Raw genomic sequence first — 23,479 nt, 5'->3', positions numbered from 1 at the left:
AAAGTATTTGTTTAATTAATTAATAATTTTCTTAGATTTGGAAAAAATTATTATCTATTATTTCTTTATCTAAAATGTAAAAAATAATAACATTTTTATGCGGAAAAGGTTATTAATTTTGAAAGATACATATACCGAAGAAAATCTATTGCGTGATGAAGCAGTTACTAAAGAAAGAGTTTATTTTTTAACTTGCATGAAAGAAATATTATTTATCGACACAGTTTGAATATAACAACATTTGTACTAAATTAGATAATCGAAGTTTCCAAAGAACTTATAATAAAATCCAATAATCTGAATCTGATTAATGGTTCATAAGTAATAAGATATTGCAGTATTGAGTTTTTACATGTGTCCTCATTACTTATATATATCTTTGTCCTCATATTATTCTTACTTCTTCCTTTTAAAATAGTTTTATGTAACATTTTCGATCCGCGTAAATTTTTTCGAGCGAGCGAGATGTATATGTTGGCAGATATTTTTGTGATTATACGGTGATGTTGTTGAATGCATCGCGTCATCTCCCCGACCATATGACCGGAGAGGTAAACAGGAGCACGTGTTGGTGGCGTGACTACGAGTGACGGCGTGAGCTCTGGGGGTGGAGAGGAGGCAGAAGCAGAGGTGGAGAAAGAGAGGGTGATGGTGGTGGATGGGAAGGGTGACGAGGGTGGAAAATCAGTGTGAGCTGCCCGAGGGTAGGAGAGTTCTTTGCTTGCCGCCTCGGAGGGTAGGTGAGAGAGAGGGTTAGAAGAGTCGGAAGAGAGGGAGAGCGGTAAATTCTAACCCCACCGAAGATGGAAGCGAGATAGTCGAGGTTGGCCAAGCGAATCATTGTCGGTGGGAATAGACGCAGAGAGTTGAAAGCAGAAAATCCCAAAGGAAACACTTGACTCGCGATATCGTTGGAGTTTGGCGCTTTGGAATCGACACAAAGAACACGAGGCGTTTCGTCTTGACTGAACAATGCCAAATTTCAGCAAAGCTTCCTTTTAAGCTTTCTACATATTAGGCATTATGTAAAAAAAAATTAATTAATACTTTTCTTTAATGAACATTAAAAATTAGTTGAGAAAATAAGATATAATTATTTTATTACTACGATTAAATTAATATAGATTACTTATTATTGTAGAGAAAAAAATCAAGGAGATCATATATTCTTTTTGCTGTATCACAAGAAATCTTTATTATAAGTTAATTTGAAAGAATCACAAATGGAAATTTCTGCGATCATTATATTTGTTGTCGAGGTCAAGAAAACGAATCGATGCATCCCCTTCTTATATCTTTTCGTCTCATCACCCTCTTTTTCTCTTTTTCTCTTTTCCTTTGCTCTCTTTCCTCTTATTCTCACCACTCTTACTCCCGCTCTCGTTGGCTTCCCCATTCAAGGCTTCCCCTTCACTCGGTTCAACCCCTGCCGACAATCCGGCGCACGATAATATTTCGTTCTACAACTTTACCCACTTCCAGCCGCGCTATTCTGTTTTCTGTCTGAGAATCTTCATCGATTATCGGCTCGAAAATCACTCGAGGTAAGAAAGTTTCGTTGCAAACTCGATGTGTTAAGTATGAGGAGTTACGTTTATCCATCATTTCACACGCTTTGTGTCTAATAATGGTAACGGTTATTTGCCGCTTGTGTAAATTGCAAGTGCACTACAAAATTTCTTTTAGCCCTTTCTCGGGTCGATTCTTTGTGCATGCCACAAAAGAAAAGTCCAGCTCTTTATTTTCGCGAATATTACTACTACTACTATTCATTGGTGATGAAGAAAAAGCCGTAAAAGCTTGATTCTATATCATATTGAATCATAGTACTTGCGTAAAATATATTACTGACTTAACAAATTTTGCGGCATAAAAAAGAGTATGTTGCTTTGTTACTCCGAAATGCCCCCGCCGGCATATTTATGATTGGCCTGTAGAAAGAAAGCAATGTGCGCGAGCTCATTAATTCTAATAATTCATGAAGAAACACGCACGCACGTAATAGCTCGGAGCGGCTTACGATTTGACGGATAGAGACTGTTGCCTCAGCCCTCGTGTTTTTAAATGTCGGCTAAACTATATTCTGATATTTTAATAGACCTAATTTACATGTAAAACCACTTTCAAAATCATTCTGTCTCCAACACGCTACCAATGTTTCTTTTTACCAAAGAAAATAAGTACGACGACGATTTAAGAAAGCTTTAGATGGTCCCATAAGTGACTATTCATTCAAATACTTTCTCTTTTCTCTCTTTGAAGTTTACTGTATAATTTTATTATTAGAACATCATTGATAATTGATTTGTCTCTTTTAATAATTAGGAATAACTAGACAATTTTAAGAGCGAAAATGTGTATTTGCTTGCAAATAATCGAGAGCATTTTCTAATAGAACAGTCAGTTAGCTTATAAGAATGAGGAAAAGGGGTCCAATGAACCGCACGTTTTTAGGGCCAGATGTTAATTCCGACGACTCAGCGTGAGCCACCGAGAAGACGTTTCAGTACGTAAATACATCTTCAGCAGGGGGTGCCATTATAATGGGCATGTGCGGTTAAAGTTCTATTTGTGGTAATTCGGAGTTTAATGCACTCGGAGCTCTGATTTAGCCAGCGAGCTGACACTTTTTTTATCCGGCAAAACCCCAACGACGCTGGCGCCATAAAGCATAAAATATTCTTCCTGCGCCTCTCTCTCAGACGATACGATCACGCGGAGCCGTTAGGCTCTTCTTTCTCGTACTACGATGCCAAGTCTTCGAGGAAAAAAAAAGGTGACGTTTCATCATATTTGCAAAACGTGATGTCGAATAATGAAGAGTATCTTAAATGAAGCAGGAAAATCACATTTTTAATTAAAGTGACACGGATTAATAATAGACGTTCATCATTGTCAGAATCTTTTCGCGCGTACAATTCTATTTTCGTGCGCTGAACTCATTTCTGTGTACGGGATTAGCTTTCGCTTCGATTACCGGCTCGAAAAAGAATTCCACCGGAATAATGCAAAATGTTTGTAACAGCAGAATTCCGACGAGGGCGTAAAATATCGCGTCTTGGATAATGCGCGTGCTGATGCCGAACCCCTTCGGCGCCGATTTATGGGCACTCTCGCGGCCGGCGATGCGCGCGTTACGCGCTCTCACGCACACGCTCTTACGGCACGCATACACCGAAACCGGGGCGTCAATCTCAACGAGGCGTTCGCACAGTCGCATTAACGGCGCACTGTTCAGTTTAATCCTTGCGTTTCGTGACTCGGGACAAAGCCCCTCGGATTTCTGACAGAATGGTATCGCACGAAACGGCCATTACCTTAGCCGATATGCCTATGTACGTACGCGAGTTAAAGGTCGATGCGAATTAACCAACACGGATGCGGCCGAGATTCTTTATACCTTCGCCTTAATTATGCTCGCTCGTGCCGGTGAAGCGAAACTGCCGTACAGGAGGGTAGCACGAAGCGGTTTAATCTATCGTACGCTTATTATATTGCATTTACTGCCCGATCGTAGCAAACTGGCGCGAGTATCCATCGGATAATCCGAATCGACCGTACATGAGCACGTTCGTGTACGCGCGTGAGTTTCTTTCTTACTTTTCTTCAGCGTTAATACTCGGTTAGACGCCACAAGCCCGCGATTATACTTCGCCATTAGGACGCCCGGTCGATTACGGGATCGTGAAAAAAAAAGACTCGGCAAGGACAATGTCACGATGGGCGGTTGCCAACTGGTCCCGCTGGGATCGTTTTATTGGCGATGTTTTAACTAGGAGGGTTGCCCAGCCGCACGCTCTTTTACCGCGCTATTCACCCTCCCAACTGTAGGAAATGAACGCAAATCGAAGATTCCTTTCGGCTTTTTTTTTTTCTATTTAATAAATTTCATTTGTCGGTCTATTGGTTGTTTCATTGAAATTACGATTGTGGGAATAACCAAATTTGATTAAACAGACGCGATTCAAAAGTTATCTTCGTCACTGTTTCGAGAAATGCCGACGCGCAATTCGCAGATCGAGCGAAAAGCTCTCGAGGAATAGACTCGTACCAGGAAATCGAAAGCGATCATCGTTAGTGCTACGAAGAAACGGTCAGTGGTTTGCTGCATGCGTGGCCATATGGCGATTATCCGCATCCAGCGGATTATTTATAGCGACGACTTGAGTACCGCACGCCGAGCGCACCCCAGACACGCAGCATCGCGATTTGTGGTACGCGTCGCATCGCGCCGCGCGCGAATTGGACCGGGCCTAGGCATTTCTAAAACCGCTGTCTCGGCGGTTGGGAATCGATCTCGTAAATCGCGACCGCCTCGGAGCCTCGGAGCTTAGATGGTTTATATACACCTTCGTAGCCCGAAGCGGCTTCGTATCAAGAGGAGAATGTCGGCGGCTACGTAGAAACTAGCTGCTGGCCAGAGGCGCCCGGTTGTTTCTAAACCCACCTTATCTACTGGCCCCTATAATAAGCTGCGATCTGAGACCGTATATCCCCTCCTGCACACGCTCCAAGAAATCCGCATACACGCATACATTCCCATCGCGCACTAGGTAGCTATCCGCGAACCCTGGACGCGTATACGGCGCGCTATACCACGAAGCGCTTGCAATTACAAGCTGGTCAACATATAATTATCCTCAATGACCATAAATTACCGGATTTTTATGCGCAACATTCTTAATTACCCTTTGAATTAACATCAATCAACCCCTTAATTGCACGCTGCCGCTGACGCTGCCTCCACGTCGACGTCGTCGTTGTTGTCGTCGTCGTCGTCGTCGTCGTCGTTGTCGACGATGTCGACGATGTCGGTTATAGAACTATAATGCGAAATGGCGATGCATGCCGCGGGCTAAGATCAGGTCGCAGAAGGAAGACATGATCTGACTAACGTGAGAAAAAGCGAGAGAGAGGCATGTAAGTGGGCCACGACAAAATCAGGAAACGATGTCGCCCGTAGGCAACCCTCCCGAGGGTGGATGACTTTCAATCCTCGAGAACGTCTCCTCATATGGTAGGAATGAACGCATCACGTCGCATCGCGTCGCGTCGCGTCGCATCTCTGATCGGATGACAGCATCATGCGTAACTCGCCCGTTTTAATTGCCTTCGGAGTTCCTCGAGTGATTCTCATATCAATCGTCTTGGCGTATTAATCGGTCCTATTACATGGATTTTCACCATTTATTCAGCGAGTGATTACTGCCGGAGAAGTCGCGGCTAGAATGGTGATTGGCGATACGATGTGAGAGGAGAGATTTATTTTGTTTCGCCCCGCGAAAGACTCGCATGGAATCGCAAATCTAAAATTTTGAGTAGAGCAGTTTGGACGAAGCGTGTAAAATATTGCCGTATGTGGAATGCCCGATTTAATTTCTATGTCGAATATTTTGTAGAAGAAACCCTGCGGATAATCCCCTTCCTTTTTCAGAAAAGATTTATGTGATCTCGATCGATGGAGGAACGCATTTTTCAAGGTCGCACGACGAAGGTACCAATTTTCAAACGGTCGGCTATGGTGACGTTTGAACGATCGCGCTATAATCACTCGCGATATCTTCGTTCGGTTAAGAATTCCTCTTCTATTTCACGAATCACGAACCGTGAGGGCGATGCGATACGCTAATGAAACCGCACTCTCATTAAAGCATCCAAATCGACGATACTAATTGGCTAGCTTTCGGAATACCCGGCATTAGACCTCAGGACGCGATATAATAATCGCTGCGGACGAATTCGGTTTGGACAGCCGGTGGTTAAAGCGTCTAGTAATTTCACGGGCGCAGCCCTACAGCGATTAATATGAACGGAAATTAATGACTGCAAACGGAAAAAAGATAGGTTGCATATAGTCCTGCTTTGGTGGCGCGTTCTTACAGAAAAAAATGCTCAAAGATTAAACACTACTTGGGGGACTTGGGGGACTTTTTTTTAATACACAGTACAGAAGAGAAGGAGGATTTTACTTTATTGTCAGAATCAAAGATCTCCGAATGTAATTAATTCCGATGCGTTCGCGTAATATTAGCTTTCTCGTTGGGATATATTATACCTGAGGAATTACCGCATGACAATTTCGTCTTTCGAGACAAGCATCAATGAGAATTCACCTTCAACTCATTCATCGGCAGTTGCTCCCATTGCATAAAAATCGAATAATGCTTATTAATCAGCTTAATTAGCAATAAAGCTCCTCTTGTTGCACGTTGCGTAAATTAATTCCTTGTAACGATGATCGATGCGATCTCTTCGCGTCTAACTGTGGTCGATACTAATTAGATAGTTAAATTATTTTATCATTTTAATTGATTCGAGACAAATGCTTGTTATAATAATTATGTCTTTCCAGAATATTATCTATACAGCCATTGTTAATTGTTATGATATATTAAAAAATAATTTTATATTAAAATATGTATCGATAATCATCTAATTGAATATATTGAAAAATTAATATTAATTTAATCTTTATATAATTTGATATTAAAAAATTTAGGAGGAAAAAATCCGAAAACTTTAATTGAAAAGACTTCATTTTCTTACAGTTAAGTTTTTTTATCTTACTTTATTTTTGTCTGAAAAAATATTGTCAAAAAGTTACTTTGTTCACAATATTTGTATTTTGAATTTTTAAATGTTTAAAATAACTGCGCTTGTTCGATGATTTGAAAGTGCGAAAATAATGCGAAAACAGGTGGACAATATCGAGCGGGCGTAAAGATAAATCTCGTTCATTTTTCTCACTTCTCCGTCCGTGAGGTATGGTATAAATCACTTTAAGTTCAAAGCCATAGCAATCGGCGGCAGTCTGCGGCCTCGTCAGAAAACGGCGCGTGTTTCTCTCGATCTCGCTCAATCATCTCGGCATCTTGAGAAACTTTCGCAATTGTCGCAACGGACATCACGCGACGCGGTCGCATCAGGACACCCATATTTATAGGAAACGGGCGACATTAACACCAGAGTTTGCACTTGTGAGCGGTCTATTTGGTGCCCAACAACCTAACGCTTTTATTATAAACATGCCGCCGTTTTAAAGCACGGCATCAAATATTTTTACGATGGCCATTATAAAACGCCTTTTATGAGGAACAAAGTAGCTCGCAGGCAGAAGGTGTTTTCTCGCCCTTTGACAATAATTTGTCCAGAATAACCGGCTCGTTTCACTCTCGGCCCCCCACGCCCGGGCTTCCGCTCGATGATCCATCCAGCCGTTCGTCATAGGCGCGCGGCTTTTAAAAAGTAAAGCGCTGGACTCGGGCCAGCGCAAAAATAGAAGCAGATGTTATTAGTTGCGTTCACCAAGTATACGACGGCCGCCGCCGCCGCCGCCGCCACCGCCGCCGCGCGACGAGGCAGGCGGCGGCGATGGCGGAGGTGGTGGTGGAAGAAGGAGAGACGGGGGCAAAAGGCGACGAGGGAACAGCGTGTCCAGACGGTAGTGATTTCATTGCCCTTGAATTCTTACTAACTGAACGCTTAGATAAAAATAATTAGGAGGATAAACGGGCGGGGGAGGGAGAAAGGGGGATGTGCCTGCGGGCGAGTTAGTCGCGGCGATTTTATTCTGGAACCTCTCCCTCGGCGCCTCCTCTCGCGTAGCAACGCGCGCTCTCTTCACTCTCTCATCCGATGCGATGCGCCAACCAAACGTTTTTGCTTTGAAGTTGGAAGATGAACGGGCCTCCTCCTAATTTCCAGTGTCTACATTCTTAACAGCTGCACGCGCTGCCGTTCGATACGGCTGATGCGGTTCCGCGCGTCACGACGTGCCGGTTTAATTAGCATCTCGCGAGTGTCGTCGCCTTTTCCCCTTCTCGATTCATGAAAAACCGAAAACAATTCGAGTTAATAGTCAATTGTTTGAGAAAGCCTTTCATCTTTCACGAATTAAATCTTGTTCGTTTTTTGTTGAACGAAAAACATCACATATGGCTCCGTTTCTTCTCTAGTCATTAGTTAAGAGTCACTTAACGCATTCATCGGAAACGCATATAATTATTCAGCTGCTCTAGATCCACGATCGAAATTGCGCGTACGTGTTTCCTTAACGTGCTCTCTGAGCTACTTAGATTTATAAAATGACGTCGATTCGAGAATGTGAGATCATTATATTAGCGCGACGACGAGCGTTTCGCCCGCTACTGAATTGAAACGCGAGAATTATATTCGCGCTATAATGGGATTGCGTCGTACTAGGGGCTTTGCGCGGCGGCGCGCCTGCTATTAGAACGGTCCTCCGAGAGTTTTGGTCGATTTGCAGATTACGAGTCCCCGGGATGCAAGGCTGACATGGCGGAGGGTTCGGCCGAGGAGGAACAGAGCAGTACCGCTGCGCCCGCTTCCCCGCCAGCTGATCTTCGCACTCTGAACACCCAATTGTCGCCGCCTTATCACCACCAGTCCCATCTCCAGCCTCGTCTTCAGCATCTGCAGCATTCCAACATGCTGGCGACCGCCGTACCGCCCCGGCATAGCCACATGCTGTCTCATCAGGTGAAAGCGGAGGCAGAGCTGGACGCCCCCTGCGATGTGCCATTGAATCTCAAGAGCGAGGTAAGCACGGGAATCCCTTTCATCGATTATTGATGTTGGAAATCGGCTAACTGCTTTCGATTGTTCATTTTCGATCAGTTTTATTCGTCGTGCGATTACGCCCGGCGATGCCCGGCGAAAATCGCGACACATTGCATGACATGCACCAATGATTACTATTGCAAAATATGCGCACAGTCATTTTGTCGTAATATGTATATTTTAGCTTGATGTAGCAAATGTAGTTAATTACTGTAAGATTCGGACGAGCTATTTATGAACGTCGGTTAGTAATCTTAATCGATTGCTCGATTCGTGCTTCGGCTGAAATCGAGGCATTACTATGGTAGCGTTAAGGCGTACGACGGTCGAGACGATCGTCACACTTGTTACTAACGGTTTTGTGTGTCAATGACAACCAATTGTACGATTAAGTAGCCGCCACGCCGCATCTCAACCTAAATCGGCCAATGGTCTCTCTCTAACCTGTATAAGATTAATATACAAAATAAAGCGTATTCGAATGACTTCCACGAGAATGATGTGGTCGTGGTCGAATTGATATGTCGTCTCGTTGACACGTGTAAATCGTATCTAGCGATTTTTGTTTAGAAAATTTGTAATAGATTTTGTAATAGAAAGTCACATACTAAATTAATAGAGATTTTATACATGGTTTTACATCACGAGATGACGCAATATTTATTAAGTATCTGAGAAACAAAATTTTCTAGAACCTCCATAAATCAATTGAATTATATAATACACAATTTATGCAGTGTATAAAGTAGACTCTTGTCATGACCAAAGTGCGGCGGCATATCCAAGTAATTATTCGAAAAGAAAGTCGTTAGTCTGGTTACTCATTGCGCAATCCTGAATGATATATTTCATAGTTAAAATAGTAGTTAAACGGGTAACATTATATTAAGATAATTGCAAACTAGCAAAAGTAAAAATATAATTAACACATATACATGTAAATGACAGCAAGTTAAGATCATCATCTAGCCTACGTCATCTAGCCTGCTCGTTAATGTAATATAACTTGTTTTTTGTTCATCAAAAGTTGTTAGAAAGACAGTAATAAGAACCGTAGATAAATCAAAGAAATAAAATCTCAAAATTTCTTACAATGTGTCTATCGCTTTACTTAATTGCTAGAAAGAATCGCCTAATTTTTTTAAAGCGTTATATAAGAACTTTTACGTTTTCAATTACAAAATAATATAATTATCGTTTACTCGCTTTGTGATCTAATATGTTCAATCAATAATTTTCAGTATATATTAAAATGCTTAGCAAATGGCAAATGATCTTTAATAAGCTATTACTAACTTTATCTACGTTTATCGATACTTGTAACCTAAATTTTACTCGTGCAGAATAATAGACATGAAGTTTACATAAAAATTAGAAAAGACTTTTTAATTATATATTGTACACATATTGTGCAATATATAATTAATATATTGCACACAAACTGAGCAAAAGCTTATTAATGAAATTAATAAATCGATTGTTAATTACTTTACTTTCATATAATAAAGTTATAACAATAGTACGAAAATTGTGTAAGTTTCGTTAGAACGAAACGGTAAAGTATTACAAGGAAATCCTGACTTCTCCAACTGCGCGATCGTAAAGAGGAAAATATTTGCACGTAGCTTATATGTACCCGCTTCGGTTATCAGTTTTGTCGATGCTTGCACATCGGACTAGCCAGTAGGGAAACTTCAGCAAACAAGCCTCCCGGGATTATTAGTCGTCAAATGTGTCTACTTTTCTTTGGGACAATTAACTCATTTATCGACGATATACTCTCTTGAAGATTATCTTTCAGTTTGAAAAGTAAAACAAGAGTAAATGCAATTTCATGTAAAGATGCCGTAAGATGCACAATGAGGATAAAATGAGAAAGCGGCGAACAGATCCACATGGCAAATTCCTAGCGTCACGCACAAGCCGCTTCATTGATATAATGATATGATTAAGTCAGGCCGCGTTGATCCATCGCTTCACGATCTTAATTGTCGGAACGCAGGCCGCATGATATTCTTAAACGTAAAGAATTAGACACTACGAAGAATTCGACAATGATGACAATTAAGCGACGAAGAGGAGGACAACCGCAACGCTAGCGACGACAGCGCGTCTCGGCTAGAGTCTCGAAAACGGCAGTCTCATCCGTTTAGAGCTCGTTGTCCCTGTCCATCCATTACACTATTATCCCGTCGGCAAACACGTCGGGATCCACGCCGGACTCCACGCACGGACTTAATGCCCGGCGCGCATCTGAGAAGGGAGCCGTGCAATTTACGCGCAAAAGAAGGAGAATGTTTCATTCGCGCCCCCGGCAAAAAGAAATATCCCGCTGGTGCTGCGGGACGCGGGATAATAATGCCGTCCGTGCTTCCACGAGATGCAAGATGTGTGGCCATGACGAAAAGGAGGAATTTCCCAACGCGATCGATCATCGTCTCGTGGTTTCGCGCGTAATTCCTCCGCGACCGTTGTCAAAGCTCATTGTCAATTCTCTGGATCGGAAACGCCGAGAATAAATCTCGCGCACTTTGCGAAATCGATCGATGTGCGGGGATGCGCACGAATGTGTTATACCAACGGAATAATTTATCCGCGATCTCATCGCGGACAGCTCATTCGCATAGAGTTTCCACCACAGTCGCTTCGAACTTCTGTTGGACGATCATAAATTATTAGATCTTTGAACGCGGTATTCTTAACGACTCTCTCAATGCCATTAGCCGTCCCTCTTAATTGCAGAATATCTCTCTTTCTCGGCAGAATAATGGATATTCAACGACGCTAATAAGTACAAGTATGTAAAGGAGCAAGCATAGATTTCGAAAGACGCACGAGGTCGTCTGCGTGACCAAACGAAATCGTTGGCTGAAAAAGCTAAGAAAAAGAATCGCGCATCCGTGTTCTCCCGATTGGAAATTTCTTAAATCTCTCAAGATGAAATATCCAAATTATTGACAGAGAGAGGAATAATTCGATCTATGATCTTAAAAATGCGCGATGCAAAATATAAATCTAAAAATACGAATATACATCACGCTAGAGAAATGCGAATTCGAAACGGATCGAGCACCCTTTGCATTCGCGAGGACCGCAGTAATGTGCATATATATGCAAATATTCGCGTATCTCATGGACACATCTGTAGACCGGAAACCGTTAAACGCCCGACGGATGCATCGTCACGAATATTCCTCCACTCGTGGTCCCGAAGATTTCGTCGGTCACACGATAGAAGCCGCTAAACCATCTACAGGCTTTGCCGCAGAAGCAGCGACCCTATCCAGACCCTCTCGAATCCGAAGACGCAAATTTCACGTAGCTGAATCCGGCGTTGACCGTCCGATGGATCGATACCGCCCTAACCAGCCTTAAGGCGCATTCCAGCTTGATGGCCACCAGTCCCGACCGTAAATGCATCTGTCAAGAAAGTGATTGAAGGTAAACGATTCAAGGGGAGTCGCAAACGCCCCAGATGGATCGGATCTCATTACCTCGGTGGCTCATTTCAGCGACTCAATTGCATTTCGATCGGATTTCATAATTATTATGATTATTGTCGAGCGAAAGCCGCGCGAAAGGGTCTCGGCGGTTGCCGATTAGAATCCGGCGACAGGCAGTCATCTCGGGCAACAGCCGTGCTTTTGATTCGCCGAGATGTCTCACGTGATCGATCGTAAAAAATTTGATTATGGCGTTGCATATGGTTTTCTTTACATGCAATGTAACGCTCGATGGAGCAATAGGCTGCTATTGGCGCGACGGAAATCAAATGACGATTCTGCTAATTTGAGAGATAACGTTCTTCCATGATTAATTTATTATTACGATGCGATCATGACTCAATGTCGATTGGAATCGGCGCGGATGGGACCGACACACCTAATCGCGCTGGTGCTTCAAAACAAAAAGAATTGCACTCGCATTTTTATCAAAAAAATCCACAGTTTTATGACGCATAGTTATACTTGCCGGTCGCAAAAGATTTAGCTAATAAAAACGTACGTTTGACGAGCGATCGTCCATAAAGCAACGCGGTCAGAACGACGAACGTGGAAATGGGTGGCAAAAAGAAGAGTAAAAAAAAGTGGAAGAAGTAAAAAGAATAAAACGCCGAGATATTCTATCGATGGTTCGTCTATTTCTCTCACATGGTATTCGCAGAGTGATGGAATGTTTATCAATAGATTAATCTCGGAGATCGGCGGGTGGTTCCGCGTCGTCGCCGGGCAGGCTCCTCGATTGCGATTAAACATAAAAGTATTATTTCAATCTGGCCTCTCCGCGCGCGTCCGCCATACATTCTCTCGATGTGTATGTCATCCCCATCGGGGCACACATACACACGCGTGGACGTGGTGCCCGCGCGCGCGCGCGCGCGCGCGCGCGCACATTTACTCGCGCGACCGATAGATCGGGCATTTTTCCATTAGATTGGAACTTGATTAAATTGAAAATCTGTCAATTTAGGAAAAAGCATCCGACAGCTTATATTGACGGTGGACATTATACGCGGTGGCCAACGAGGCAGAACTCGTTGGCCTGACAACTAGCGGAGATATAAAACCCATCGTCGCGACGATGGACCCGGGATGCGCGCCGGGCTGTTTACTTTTTGCTTCCTTTTGCGCCCTTGTAAAATTAATTGCCGGACGCTCTTTGAGGGTGACGCTCGCTTTCGTCGTTCTACCGATCGCGGAAATTTGCTCACGGTGTCATTCGTTCAATCTCCACCCTGATATGATTCCAACGCAGCACCCTTCCTGTGTCCTCTCCCCCTCCCTCCCTCCCTCCCGCCTCCGCTTCGTTCTTCTCGCATCAGTTCTGCACCCGTTGCGAGATAGCTGCTGACGAGTTTTTGTAACGGACGCATTTATCGCATACTCTTTTAAAAGAAATAATGTAGCTTTAACGGATTTAATTTGCTCGCATTTGTCGTCCGCGTCATGCGATCGGACAAACGCGTCCCGCGATGAAGAAGGAAGAGCATTTCTTTCAATCATTTGATGGATAATCGATGTACCTAATCGTTTAATGATAAGAGATGTTTAAAAGATATGTTACGTTTATTATTAATCCATTGTTAATATTAATTTAATTGCATCTTTCTTAATAAGATTTTAGAGACTCACAAACATTAAGTAAAATTTTCTTTATTGTAATCAGATGTTCTACAAACGAAATTCAATTTCTATTTTGCTTATTTTGAGGAAAACGTCATAATCTTCTTTGATATAGCACAAGTAGATCATTTATGATAGAATTATTATCTTTTAGCGTTATTATTTTTCTGCCTTTTAACTGATTAATTTTAATTAATCTAGCTCGATCAGTGTTTATCGTTCAGTTGTCGAGATTTATCCAGCGATATTATCGTTATTACATCTGATATTGATATATAATTCTTATAGTCCGTTTTATACTTGGAAGTGTAAGTTCGCGAAAAGGAAAGAGTATTTTTATCTGTAAACTAAAGTAATTCAAGTAGATTGCATTATCTCGACTGATCTAAAACAATATCTTGCGACGAGCAATGCTAAGCACAACGGAAACGTGATTGCAATTCGCTTAACCGTATATGGCGCTATTGTCCAAACCAGTTCGATGTTCGCCGCGCAATCGAGAACATATTACGCTCACGATAAGGTGCTGCGATTGCAGTGGATAATTTAATTGAAAATGCGGCTTGACCTAACGACAATGCCCTAGAGAAATTTCACGCCAACGCGATCATTATGAAGAATACTTTTTAGATCGAATGGTGCACAGTGCTTACGATAACTCACGTGTATTATGCTAATGCGTTGTTACGATTAAGCACGCTCTAATGTTATTTCCACGAATAGCAAAGCGAGAAAAGTACTCATTTTCACAATGTGCGAAACAAGACTGTCGTTAAAATTTATATTTAATTAGATTGCACTTTAGATGCATCAAGTACTAATTTATCCGCCTATATTTATTAAAATTTTATTATTGTTGAAACTGATTTAAATTGGCCTACGACTCTGCCGCGTTACGAAAAACTTGATTTTAGCCCACGCGAAAAGTTCGAATTTTGCATCTAACGTTGTTGCAAAGTTTAATCGTGTCTCGCGAGTGTCCAGTCGGACCTTGATTAAAGACGATCGTGGTGCGGGAAGAACCGCGGATAAGTCAGAACGTAATCGCGCACCGGGACGCGGCCTTTTAAAGTAGGAAACTCGCCGGAAACTACCGGCCGCACAGCACCGAGAACTCCCCGGTGCGGTGCCAAATAACAATGTTGGATCTCATAAACAAGGAGACAAGACAAATACCCGCCTGGACGGTGGTTCCTAGGGCGCGGAGTGGACAGAGTCCGTTCCGCCGTCCATCCACCCCCCTCTGGGGATGGGAGACTCTGCTGGTAATTTCACGGTGTCTTGCATCCCTGAGCCACCCCCTCTCCTCCCTCTTCCCCTACTGTTGCACTTCTCCACGCGAAACGTTTTCGGTAACGCGATACGTTAACCGCACTCGTCTAATATCTTTGTACTATAATCGACAATTTCTGATTCGATCAAATATCTTCGTACGTAGTGCAAATTTTCACAAATTTGATGTATGCAAACACCGTTGCTCGATTGGACTATGTGATCCAATAATTAAAAATTTAAAGAGAAATTTGTGTTTTTTGTGTTTCACGAATGATGAAACATGCATATTTCATTCAGTCTTTTTGCATCCTGACAAATTAGTTAGTAGAGCCATTAGTTTATCGAGATAAAAACGCGTACAATGACATCTACCTATTTATGTAATATTTATGGCAAATGTATTCAGTTGTAATGCATAGTGAGAGGTTTATCTTGAAGCAAGCACAGGACAGAATGAAGGAAAGGGGAGGAGGAGGGTCACTGGGATTTGCGCGAATGGCCGACGACTTAATTGATCGAGGGCCATAAGCGAATTAGGGATGACCAATGTTCCACGTGCGGAGCTCAGGAATATGGACGGGGGAAGACGCCGAGTTAATTCAATTCGAGGAGGCTGAGGAGGGTTTTGGGACGTATCTCGCGAGACGTAAATTTGCGTACGGATCGTGCGGCGCTCCCCGTATGCAAACTCCTCATCTAAAAAACGATGGACACTCCAACAAATTGCATCGACGCCTTGGAACTAGTCATTTCTTCCTCCCTTATATCCTTCCTTCCTTCCTTACTTCTTTCCTTCCTTTCTTCCTTCCTTCCTTTCTTCCTTCCTTCCTTCCTTCCTTCCTTCCTTCCTTCCTTCCTCGATCATTCTCCGCGACCTTTTTTTCTCTCTCCTTTCGTTACTGCGCGGCCGCGAGTCATAAATCAAATTATACGTTGAGTGAGATTAGATTTCTGTTTGGCCACGCTCGAATTCACGAGCAGTGGATTCGACGAGGGTAAGGCTGCGGTAGAAACCTTCACCCTTCCTGTCTTCCGCGCCACCACCCCTTTCCCGACCCATCCCGGCGTACCTCGGTGCTGCTTGGCGATGGTGCTGGTACTGCTGCACTACGAGGTCCAACATTAGTTAACGATTAATCAAGGCGCTTGTAGCTCAACATATATCATTAAACTAGTTAGCGAAGTAGGGTCGGCCAAGTGTGCTGACCACTGGCTACACCACCCACCGCCTCATTCTCTCTCCACCGGCCGGCCCTGACCGAACCCCTTCACCGGGCCTCTCCCCCTCTGACTTGCTCGCGGAGCCGATCCAACCCTCTGGCGACGTGCTCACGTACCGAATGGAACTCTTAGAGACTCTAGAAGCGAGTTTAAGCTCGTCGCTGGTGTTTCGTCCGTTTCTGGCGTGTGCCAATTGCTCGTTAAAGCGCGGAAACACTTCGGCATAGCCGAGAAAGCATTGCACTTCGACTCTCTAATGTGAGAATGAGTTCTCGTACCGCTTGAGATGTTGATAAGGCTTGAGATTACGGATGAAAGTTGCAAAGAAAACGTTTCGCCTTACAGTATGATTGGATTAGATGAAAAATTGTATCACTGGATTTCATAGAGATCGGTAAACTTATTATTAATCAAACAACAGGTCAACATAGCGCTATCTAGAATCTCGTAGAGCTCTCATGCTGTGTCTTTTCTCTTGGATTGACCTTCTCTCGGATCTTCTCGCTTCCCCATACTCCCTCTGCCCGCACTTCGTCTCTTCTAGTTTTAACCATCGGGAGACGGCCGCATAGCCTCCCGTGCGCCCGCGAGCGCCCCTTATAAATCCTGCAGGACTCCTGCAGGCACTAATGTACGACTGTTTGCGGGTATAACTTGGCCCCGACACGAAGGATAGGGGATGGTGTTTCCAGTACATGCTAAGCCGGGGCTAAAGGCCCGCTAGACCGAGCCATTCCTCACTGCCCTACAGACTTACACCTCCGCCCCCGTATGCTTGTCTTTGCTTCTTATCCCTAAGCAAATGTGGTCACCGCGAGGAGGGCGCAGGGATTTATTGATGGATTTACGACCTTGATGTTTGGATCTTGGAATAAGACGAATGGAATCTTGAATTCGCGGACCATCACGCGTGTATAAACTTTATCCACGTAATCTTTGGAAATGAAATTAATAGTAGTTTTATTATATATATATATTTGATAATTGAACAATGAATTTAGTACGGCCATTATATTATTTTTTTAAAAATTCATACAAATTTAAAAATATGTTTCACTTTTATATAAGATAAAAGAATGAAATATATAGCTATGAATAATAAATTATAACAAGTGATTCGTTTAATACACTTTGAGACTTAAAAAATTATTCAAACGGAGCAAATGACAGCAAGAGACAAAAGCAATTTATGCCGTAGAATCGATGAGCTCGTTTGATGACCTACGAAAGATACCATCCACCAGATTATCGACGTTTCGCGATGGAGCAGAAATCCGAAAGGGCCAGACACATTAATACCGTCGCAGAGAATCACTTGGCAAAGTTATTTGACCACCACTGTTCATCCTGGGAGATGGTATTAAATCCCCACCCCCTCCTGCCACCCTGTACCCTCCTCCAGTGGTCCGGACAGACTTGTACCAAGGACCAGAGCGAGCTAGGCACCAGTGTCCGGCGGTGTCGTCGGCAAACGTTTGCTCGACAAACAAACTCAACTCCCGTCCCTGCTTCACCATTGCGCGACTCTGTTTTACTATATAAATGAGATGGTCACCCTAAGTACAGGGTTGAAAGGGATGATACTGCACGAGTGTGCGTCTCGTCGGTGCCACCCAGTCGCTCTTCAGAGGCGACTGTCACTGTCGATCCTTCGTCTCTGGCCTTCGAGTCTCATATGAAGAGATGGAAGGCGAATGATAAGAAATGGGTCTGTTGATGTCCGTCGTATGTATTAATTTACAAGCATTTCTAAAAGAAAGACTTGAAATATCGCTGGACATTAATTATTTTGCGCATTAATTCCGTAGTTCTCATTCGAAAATAAAACAATTATTAATTATGTAAACTCCAATATATTGCCGTCCATAATATAATGACACAAAGTGACAAATATCAGCTTGCTTTTAAATAATGAAATTGGAAATGTCGATGCATCTAAAGCTATCAAAAGTGTCTACATTGTAATAAATTGACAATTAAAAAAATTCAATTTATAAGCTCCGGGCGCAATGTTGCATTAATCAAACAGGATACGATCAGTAAGTTTTCTCTTGGCTCCGTAAAAATTTCAGTCGAAATTTAATGTTGATAAATAACAGAATTAATTTGTGAATTAAACATTGTTATCGCATTTGGATCCATTTATGGTTGTTGCAAGGTGTTCGTTACGTAACGGAGAACAAATATGGAAACAATCTTCGTGCCTGGAGGATGAATTTCATTGCGAAGTTAGTGACCGTTCGGCTGCCCAAGAATAATATAATCCTCCGGTGTGCGCCGAGACTACTCTGTATTAATGTTTGCCCCGATATCTGTAAACAGGCATTACCTGTATCTCTGGACCGAGGTGTAACTATCCGCTGGGCGAGCTCATGGTAGATTTGAACGTTAGCCCGCCACAGGGATTAGAAACTTCCTACGGCGAGGTCACCGTGCATACTGTTTGCGTTTCTCTATCGGTGCCTCGTGGAAAGGAAAAGAGGAATTCGTGGTCAGATACCTTGGATCTACGAGAGTAACGGACATTCGAAACTAAAATAATACGAGCGTCAGCTAAAGAAATTTTACACGCAACGTGCACTCTCGCCATTTCAACATTGAAGTTGAAACGATTGTCTCCTCGATTACTACGAACAATGTTACTTGCACGAATAAATGAAATTCATGACGTTCATTAATACAGATTTTTTTTTTATCTGATACATTTTTGTATAGGCATAATGCCAAAAGATGCAACGATACAATGATGTATGAGAATACAAGAAATAATCGATTAGCCATAGAAGTGAAAGATTAAACTTGAAGCTGTATATATGTATACAGTGGCGAACGAGGAAGATGCGGCACGTTTGCAAGAATTCATTGCGAACGATAACACACTGGTGAGCGATGACACAACGGGCATTATCGTAGATGACCGAGTGGTCGGTTTCGTTCATGCGCGTGCGTGTTACGCGTGCGTGTACGTAGACAGACGGTTAACTGACGCGGCATATTTACATTGTGTGGCGGTGCAATTAAGCCTCGTATCCGGCATCAAGCGTAGGAAATTCCGTACGGACTAACACCTTGCTCCCTGCATTCACGCGACCTGCTGCCTGCATCCTGCTGTCCTCCGCGTGGAAAGGATCGCACATATGGTATCTATTTGAAATGTATTTCAGCCTCTTTTCTCTTTGCTTTTTATGAACATACACTGGAAAGAAATGCGGATTATCCGCACAATAATTTCGAAATAATTCATACATTTTTGTATAATTCCAGATTTTTATATTTTCATTAATACCGATATTAGATTGTGATGTGTGCGAACGTTAAGACTATAAGAGAAACTCTTGTCCATACAAGATGCCAAAAGTTCGCTTTATTTATTGTATTAAAAAGTTAAAGAATATTGATTACAGTTTATTCATACATAAATGCTATTAAAACTCTTCCTTTGTTATTTTTTAATATAATTAATTACTTATATCATATTACAAAATTTATATATAAAATTTCGGGAATTAGTGAGTAAGTACTATTATTACATTTTGTGAATTTCATGATTTAATGAATAAAAGGTTATCTTTTTTGTGTTTTATTCAAAATTTACCAAATACTTTTTGATATTGTATAGTTGTAAGTAAAAATGTGAATATATATGTTCACGCATAAAATCATATATACGCGATAAGAACGATCATGTGCATCGATCCATTCCTCCCGTTTGTCGAAGATAGAATTGTTTCTACGGCTCGTAAGGGAATTCCGTAGGCTGCTTTGAATCGGGTGGGAATCGTTCGAGGAAACGTTTCAGGAACGCCGCATTAGCGTATCCTTGATGCAAACACATTTTGCGAATAATTGTCCTCCTGGGTATGTGCAATATCCTTTATTTGCCGAGAATGAGAAGTCCCGACTCGCTTTTTAAATATAATAATATAATAAGAAACTGTGACTTCACATGATGCACATGTCGAGCTATGACGCAATATGCTAATTGATCTGTTTCGTGGAATTAGACGCGCACATTTATTAAAGAGAATCAAAAATCCGTAAATCATAGATAATCAATGAACGTTAACATATTTAATAAAAATTATCACGAGGAAAGCGAAAGCGATCGAGTATGTTCAGTGAGATAAGGCAAAAGCGTAAAACTTTAGATGACAAATTATAGTAATTTAATAACAAAATTTTTATGCATATTTTCTATATCTGACGGCATCTGCGATCTATCACACCCGGGTGAATAATCACCGTTTAGCGAAGTACCAGCTGTGTGTAGCAACATGAAAATAATTTACGCAAATGATCAATATCCACTCGAGCTCTTTGCTTTGCAGGTTGTTAGTGTGCATGTATCGCGACGAAGGAAGTGCAAGAAGCGCGCAAGAACGTCGCACAAACTTGATAATCACCGCTGTCTCTTGTCAACTGCGACTTATCGAATCGCGCTATCTCGCATCTCTGCGTTTGTCGTTAAGCTTGGCCGCCAACATTTTGTAATTGATTGAAGCAAAATACAGTCGTGCAAGGCAGGCCGGGCAATCGGGGGGACAGCCGAGATCCAGTAAGTCAAATTTTCCCGTCAAGCGACGGCCGCTCGTCCGTGTACATGACGTTTTAATAACGGTTCGTGAGCGATTGAAAATGTCAATCTACTCTCCGCTTTTGCGGAGAGCGTGCGTGTAAACGCGTGCACTACATTCGCGATGCGTGCGAAACGCTTGTCGAAGGCTCGTATCTGTTAACCGGCGTCGTTTAAAAGTTCCGCTCGATCTCGCGTGTTCGTTTAACGCCTTGGAATTGTCGAGACGTTTTTTCTAAGTAAAAACCTGCAGCTGCTTTTTAGCACATTATTACCTCCTGCAGCCAATATTAGAAGGGGTTTCATCGTTACGGAACTCGCTCCTCGCGCGCGAACGTGAACTCGCACTCGCCGAGCGCGCCAACCAACCGGACAATATTTAATATACGATCAATTTTTTCATTTTCGGATTGGATCGTAACATATCCCGTTTCCTGTGAATTTTTTTTTTATAAAATACGTAATTATTTTATATTGCAATAAAAGAGATTTTTTTGCCGAGATAAAAAGTAATAAAAAATTTCATATTAATTTTTAAACACGGAGCGTAAATTTTTCATCGGAACACATGGAAACAAGGGCTACTGGTTTAGATACATTTATATATTATGCAATATGTAATTACTTTCCGATAAAAGGGATTTTTTTGCCAAGATAAAAAAAATAATAAAAATTTGTATTAATGTTCAAAATGTATTTCCGAAGCTCAATTTTTGCTGCTGGCAATTTCAAGATAGATACGGGACAATAATATACGCTTTTTTTTCCTGCGTAATGCCATAATGGAATTATTTCCGCCATACCTCGCTTAAACGAAAGTTACGATACGATCGCGACGGTTCTGCCTGAATTGCAGCAAAAATCTGCATTAACTAATTCTCATTTATGTTTCGTAATCTCTTTTTATATCACTTAGAATATAAAGATAAATATATACAAAACTTGCGCACATAAAAGAACTTAGAAATTGAAAATTAATGCGAGATTAATGCGATTCTCCGTCGCCGTAATCGGATCTCAAAGAAACGTAAATTAAACTTGAAGGTTGAGGTTCACTAATCTCATGTTTCTACAATCAATTGCTTCTCACCGATGTCGATGTCGGTCTGAAGAAGACGATGCCCGAAACAATGGCGGTAGCAAGGATAGGCGAGAAGCGATATCGCTCGTGCGAGTTTATCTAGCCAGTTCTATCTTTTATTAGCATCCCGTAGAAGCTATTTCGTAGCCCTTTCTCTATCGCCTAACGTATCCAGGCAGTTTCTCCAGAGTCTCGGCCGTTCCGTAGTCGAGCAGGAGTACCAGAAGTGCGTATTTACGAGCGTTCCCGTCCATAAAGCAACCTCGCGCCTGATTTTGATACATTCTCCACTCCGAGCACTATCTCACGCGCGAATACGACCTACGTAGCCATACACTTGGGATTTATGGTGATGCTGCGCGCGTAAGCGATAGTTTTGTTTTGTATTCCGTGTAGCAGTCTGTCTCTTTCTCGCTCTTTCTCTCGTTCTCTTTTTCGCGCGCGTGACTCCATGGAATTCCGCGGATTCTTGAAGCTGCGAAAGATGAAGGAAAGAAAAGCTATGCGTAAATGAAAATGGAATTAAATTTACATCAATCAACGGATATTTTGTGTCCTTTTTTTTTTTGTTGAGTCTAGATGCGACGGGAATTCGTATCTGTTAATAGGGAAACTTGCAATTGCGAATTGAGCATAATCACGAAGATAAAATAATAGGAAAAAGAGAATATTACGAGAAATGACTTATGCTTATATCTGTTAGAGACGCAGAAATTTTAAGAGATGTATACTGCAAAATTTAAAGCGACGAGCAGACGGATACATGTTGCTGAAACATACATTAGGCGTTGGAGAAATAACGACAGACTGGCGCGGGCAGGAATAAATACACAGCAAGCATGAAGCGCAACCCTCCAGCAGCAGCAAATATGCAGCTGCGCGCCATATCCACTCCGAGACATATTTTCGTGTCCGATATAAAACTTGGCGTAAATCGATAATGTATTGTTCAACAATGCTATTTTTGCTCGTACAGATGTCAGAAATTGTGTAAGCAAATAGTCACGAATTAATATGTGTGCCTTCGGCTACTTAATCCATTAAAATCGTATGTCGATCGTCAACATGTGTTATCGACGTGATATATTTTACCTTTTAATTCTAACGATATAATATGATATGTGTAATAATGATATGTGTAATAATGATATGTGTTATTATTAAAAGTCCAGATATCTCCTCGAGAATTGCTGCAGCATGTCTCATCAGAGGCTGAGTGAGAGAGTGAAAGTAGGAGATGAAATCTTGCGGTCAAAATATACATTGCAGACGTCGAAAATGATAATGACATAGACAGAGTCGTTTATGCAGGAATAAATGCATGGGAAAGGCAAAGGGCTGATTCTGATATTGGATGTATATCGGGTAAGGAGCGGTCGTCCAGAATTCTCGCGTGGGTGTACGCGCGCATATATATATATATATATATATATATATATATATATATAAAACGTCTGTGCATATCGTAATCACAATATTATGCTGGAATTGGGAGGGCCGGGTTTCCCATTTCTATTTTAATAGCATCGGGGATTTGAAGCGGGGCTGTGCCAAGCGTCGCGTAATAACTTGTATCCCGCCGAAAAAAATATCGGAAGGCCCTGCAAGCCGGTTTACGATCCTCGT

At 42.1% G+C, this 23,479-nt stretch overlaps 1 protein-coding gene across 4 annotated transcripts in view; it reads left to right on the top strand.

The window, feature by feature from the left end:
• Window positions 1–23,479, top strand: part of pdm3 (POU-domain protein pdm3) — a 110,303-nt gene that overhangs the window by 2,716 nt on the left and 84,108 nt on the right. For all 4 annotated transcript variants that reach the window (XM_089082781.1, XM_011631187.2, XM_011631186.2 and 1 more), the window contains exon 2: window positions 8,267–8,559. In XM_089082781.1, coding sequence (XP_088938907.1) covers window positions 8,296–8,559 — 264 coding nt within the window. In that variant the 5' untranslated portion in view covers window positions 8,267–8,295. The remainder of the gene's footprint in view (window positions 1–8,266; window positions 8,560–23,479) is intronic.

This window comes from Pogonomyrmex barbatus, unplaced genomic scaffold (assembly GCF_055798465.1).
Source record: "Pogonomyrmex barbatus isolate J1 unplaced genomic scaffold, ASM5579846v1 scaffold6, whole genome shotgun sequence".
Taxonomy (NCBI): Eukaryota; Metazoa; Arthropoda; class Insecta; order Hymenoptera; family Formicidae; genus Pogonomyrmex; species Pogonomyrmex barbatus.
The sequence above is the reverse complement of the archived record's forward strand: the minus strand, read 5'-3'. Positions and strand labels throughout refer to the sequence as shown.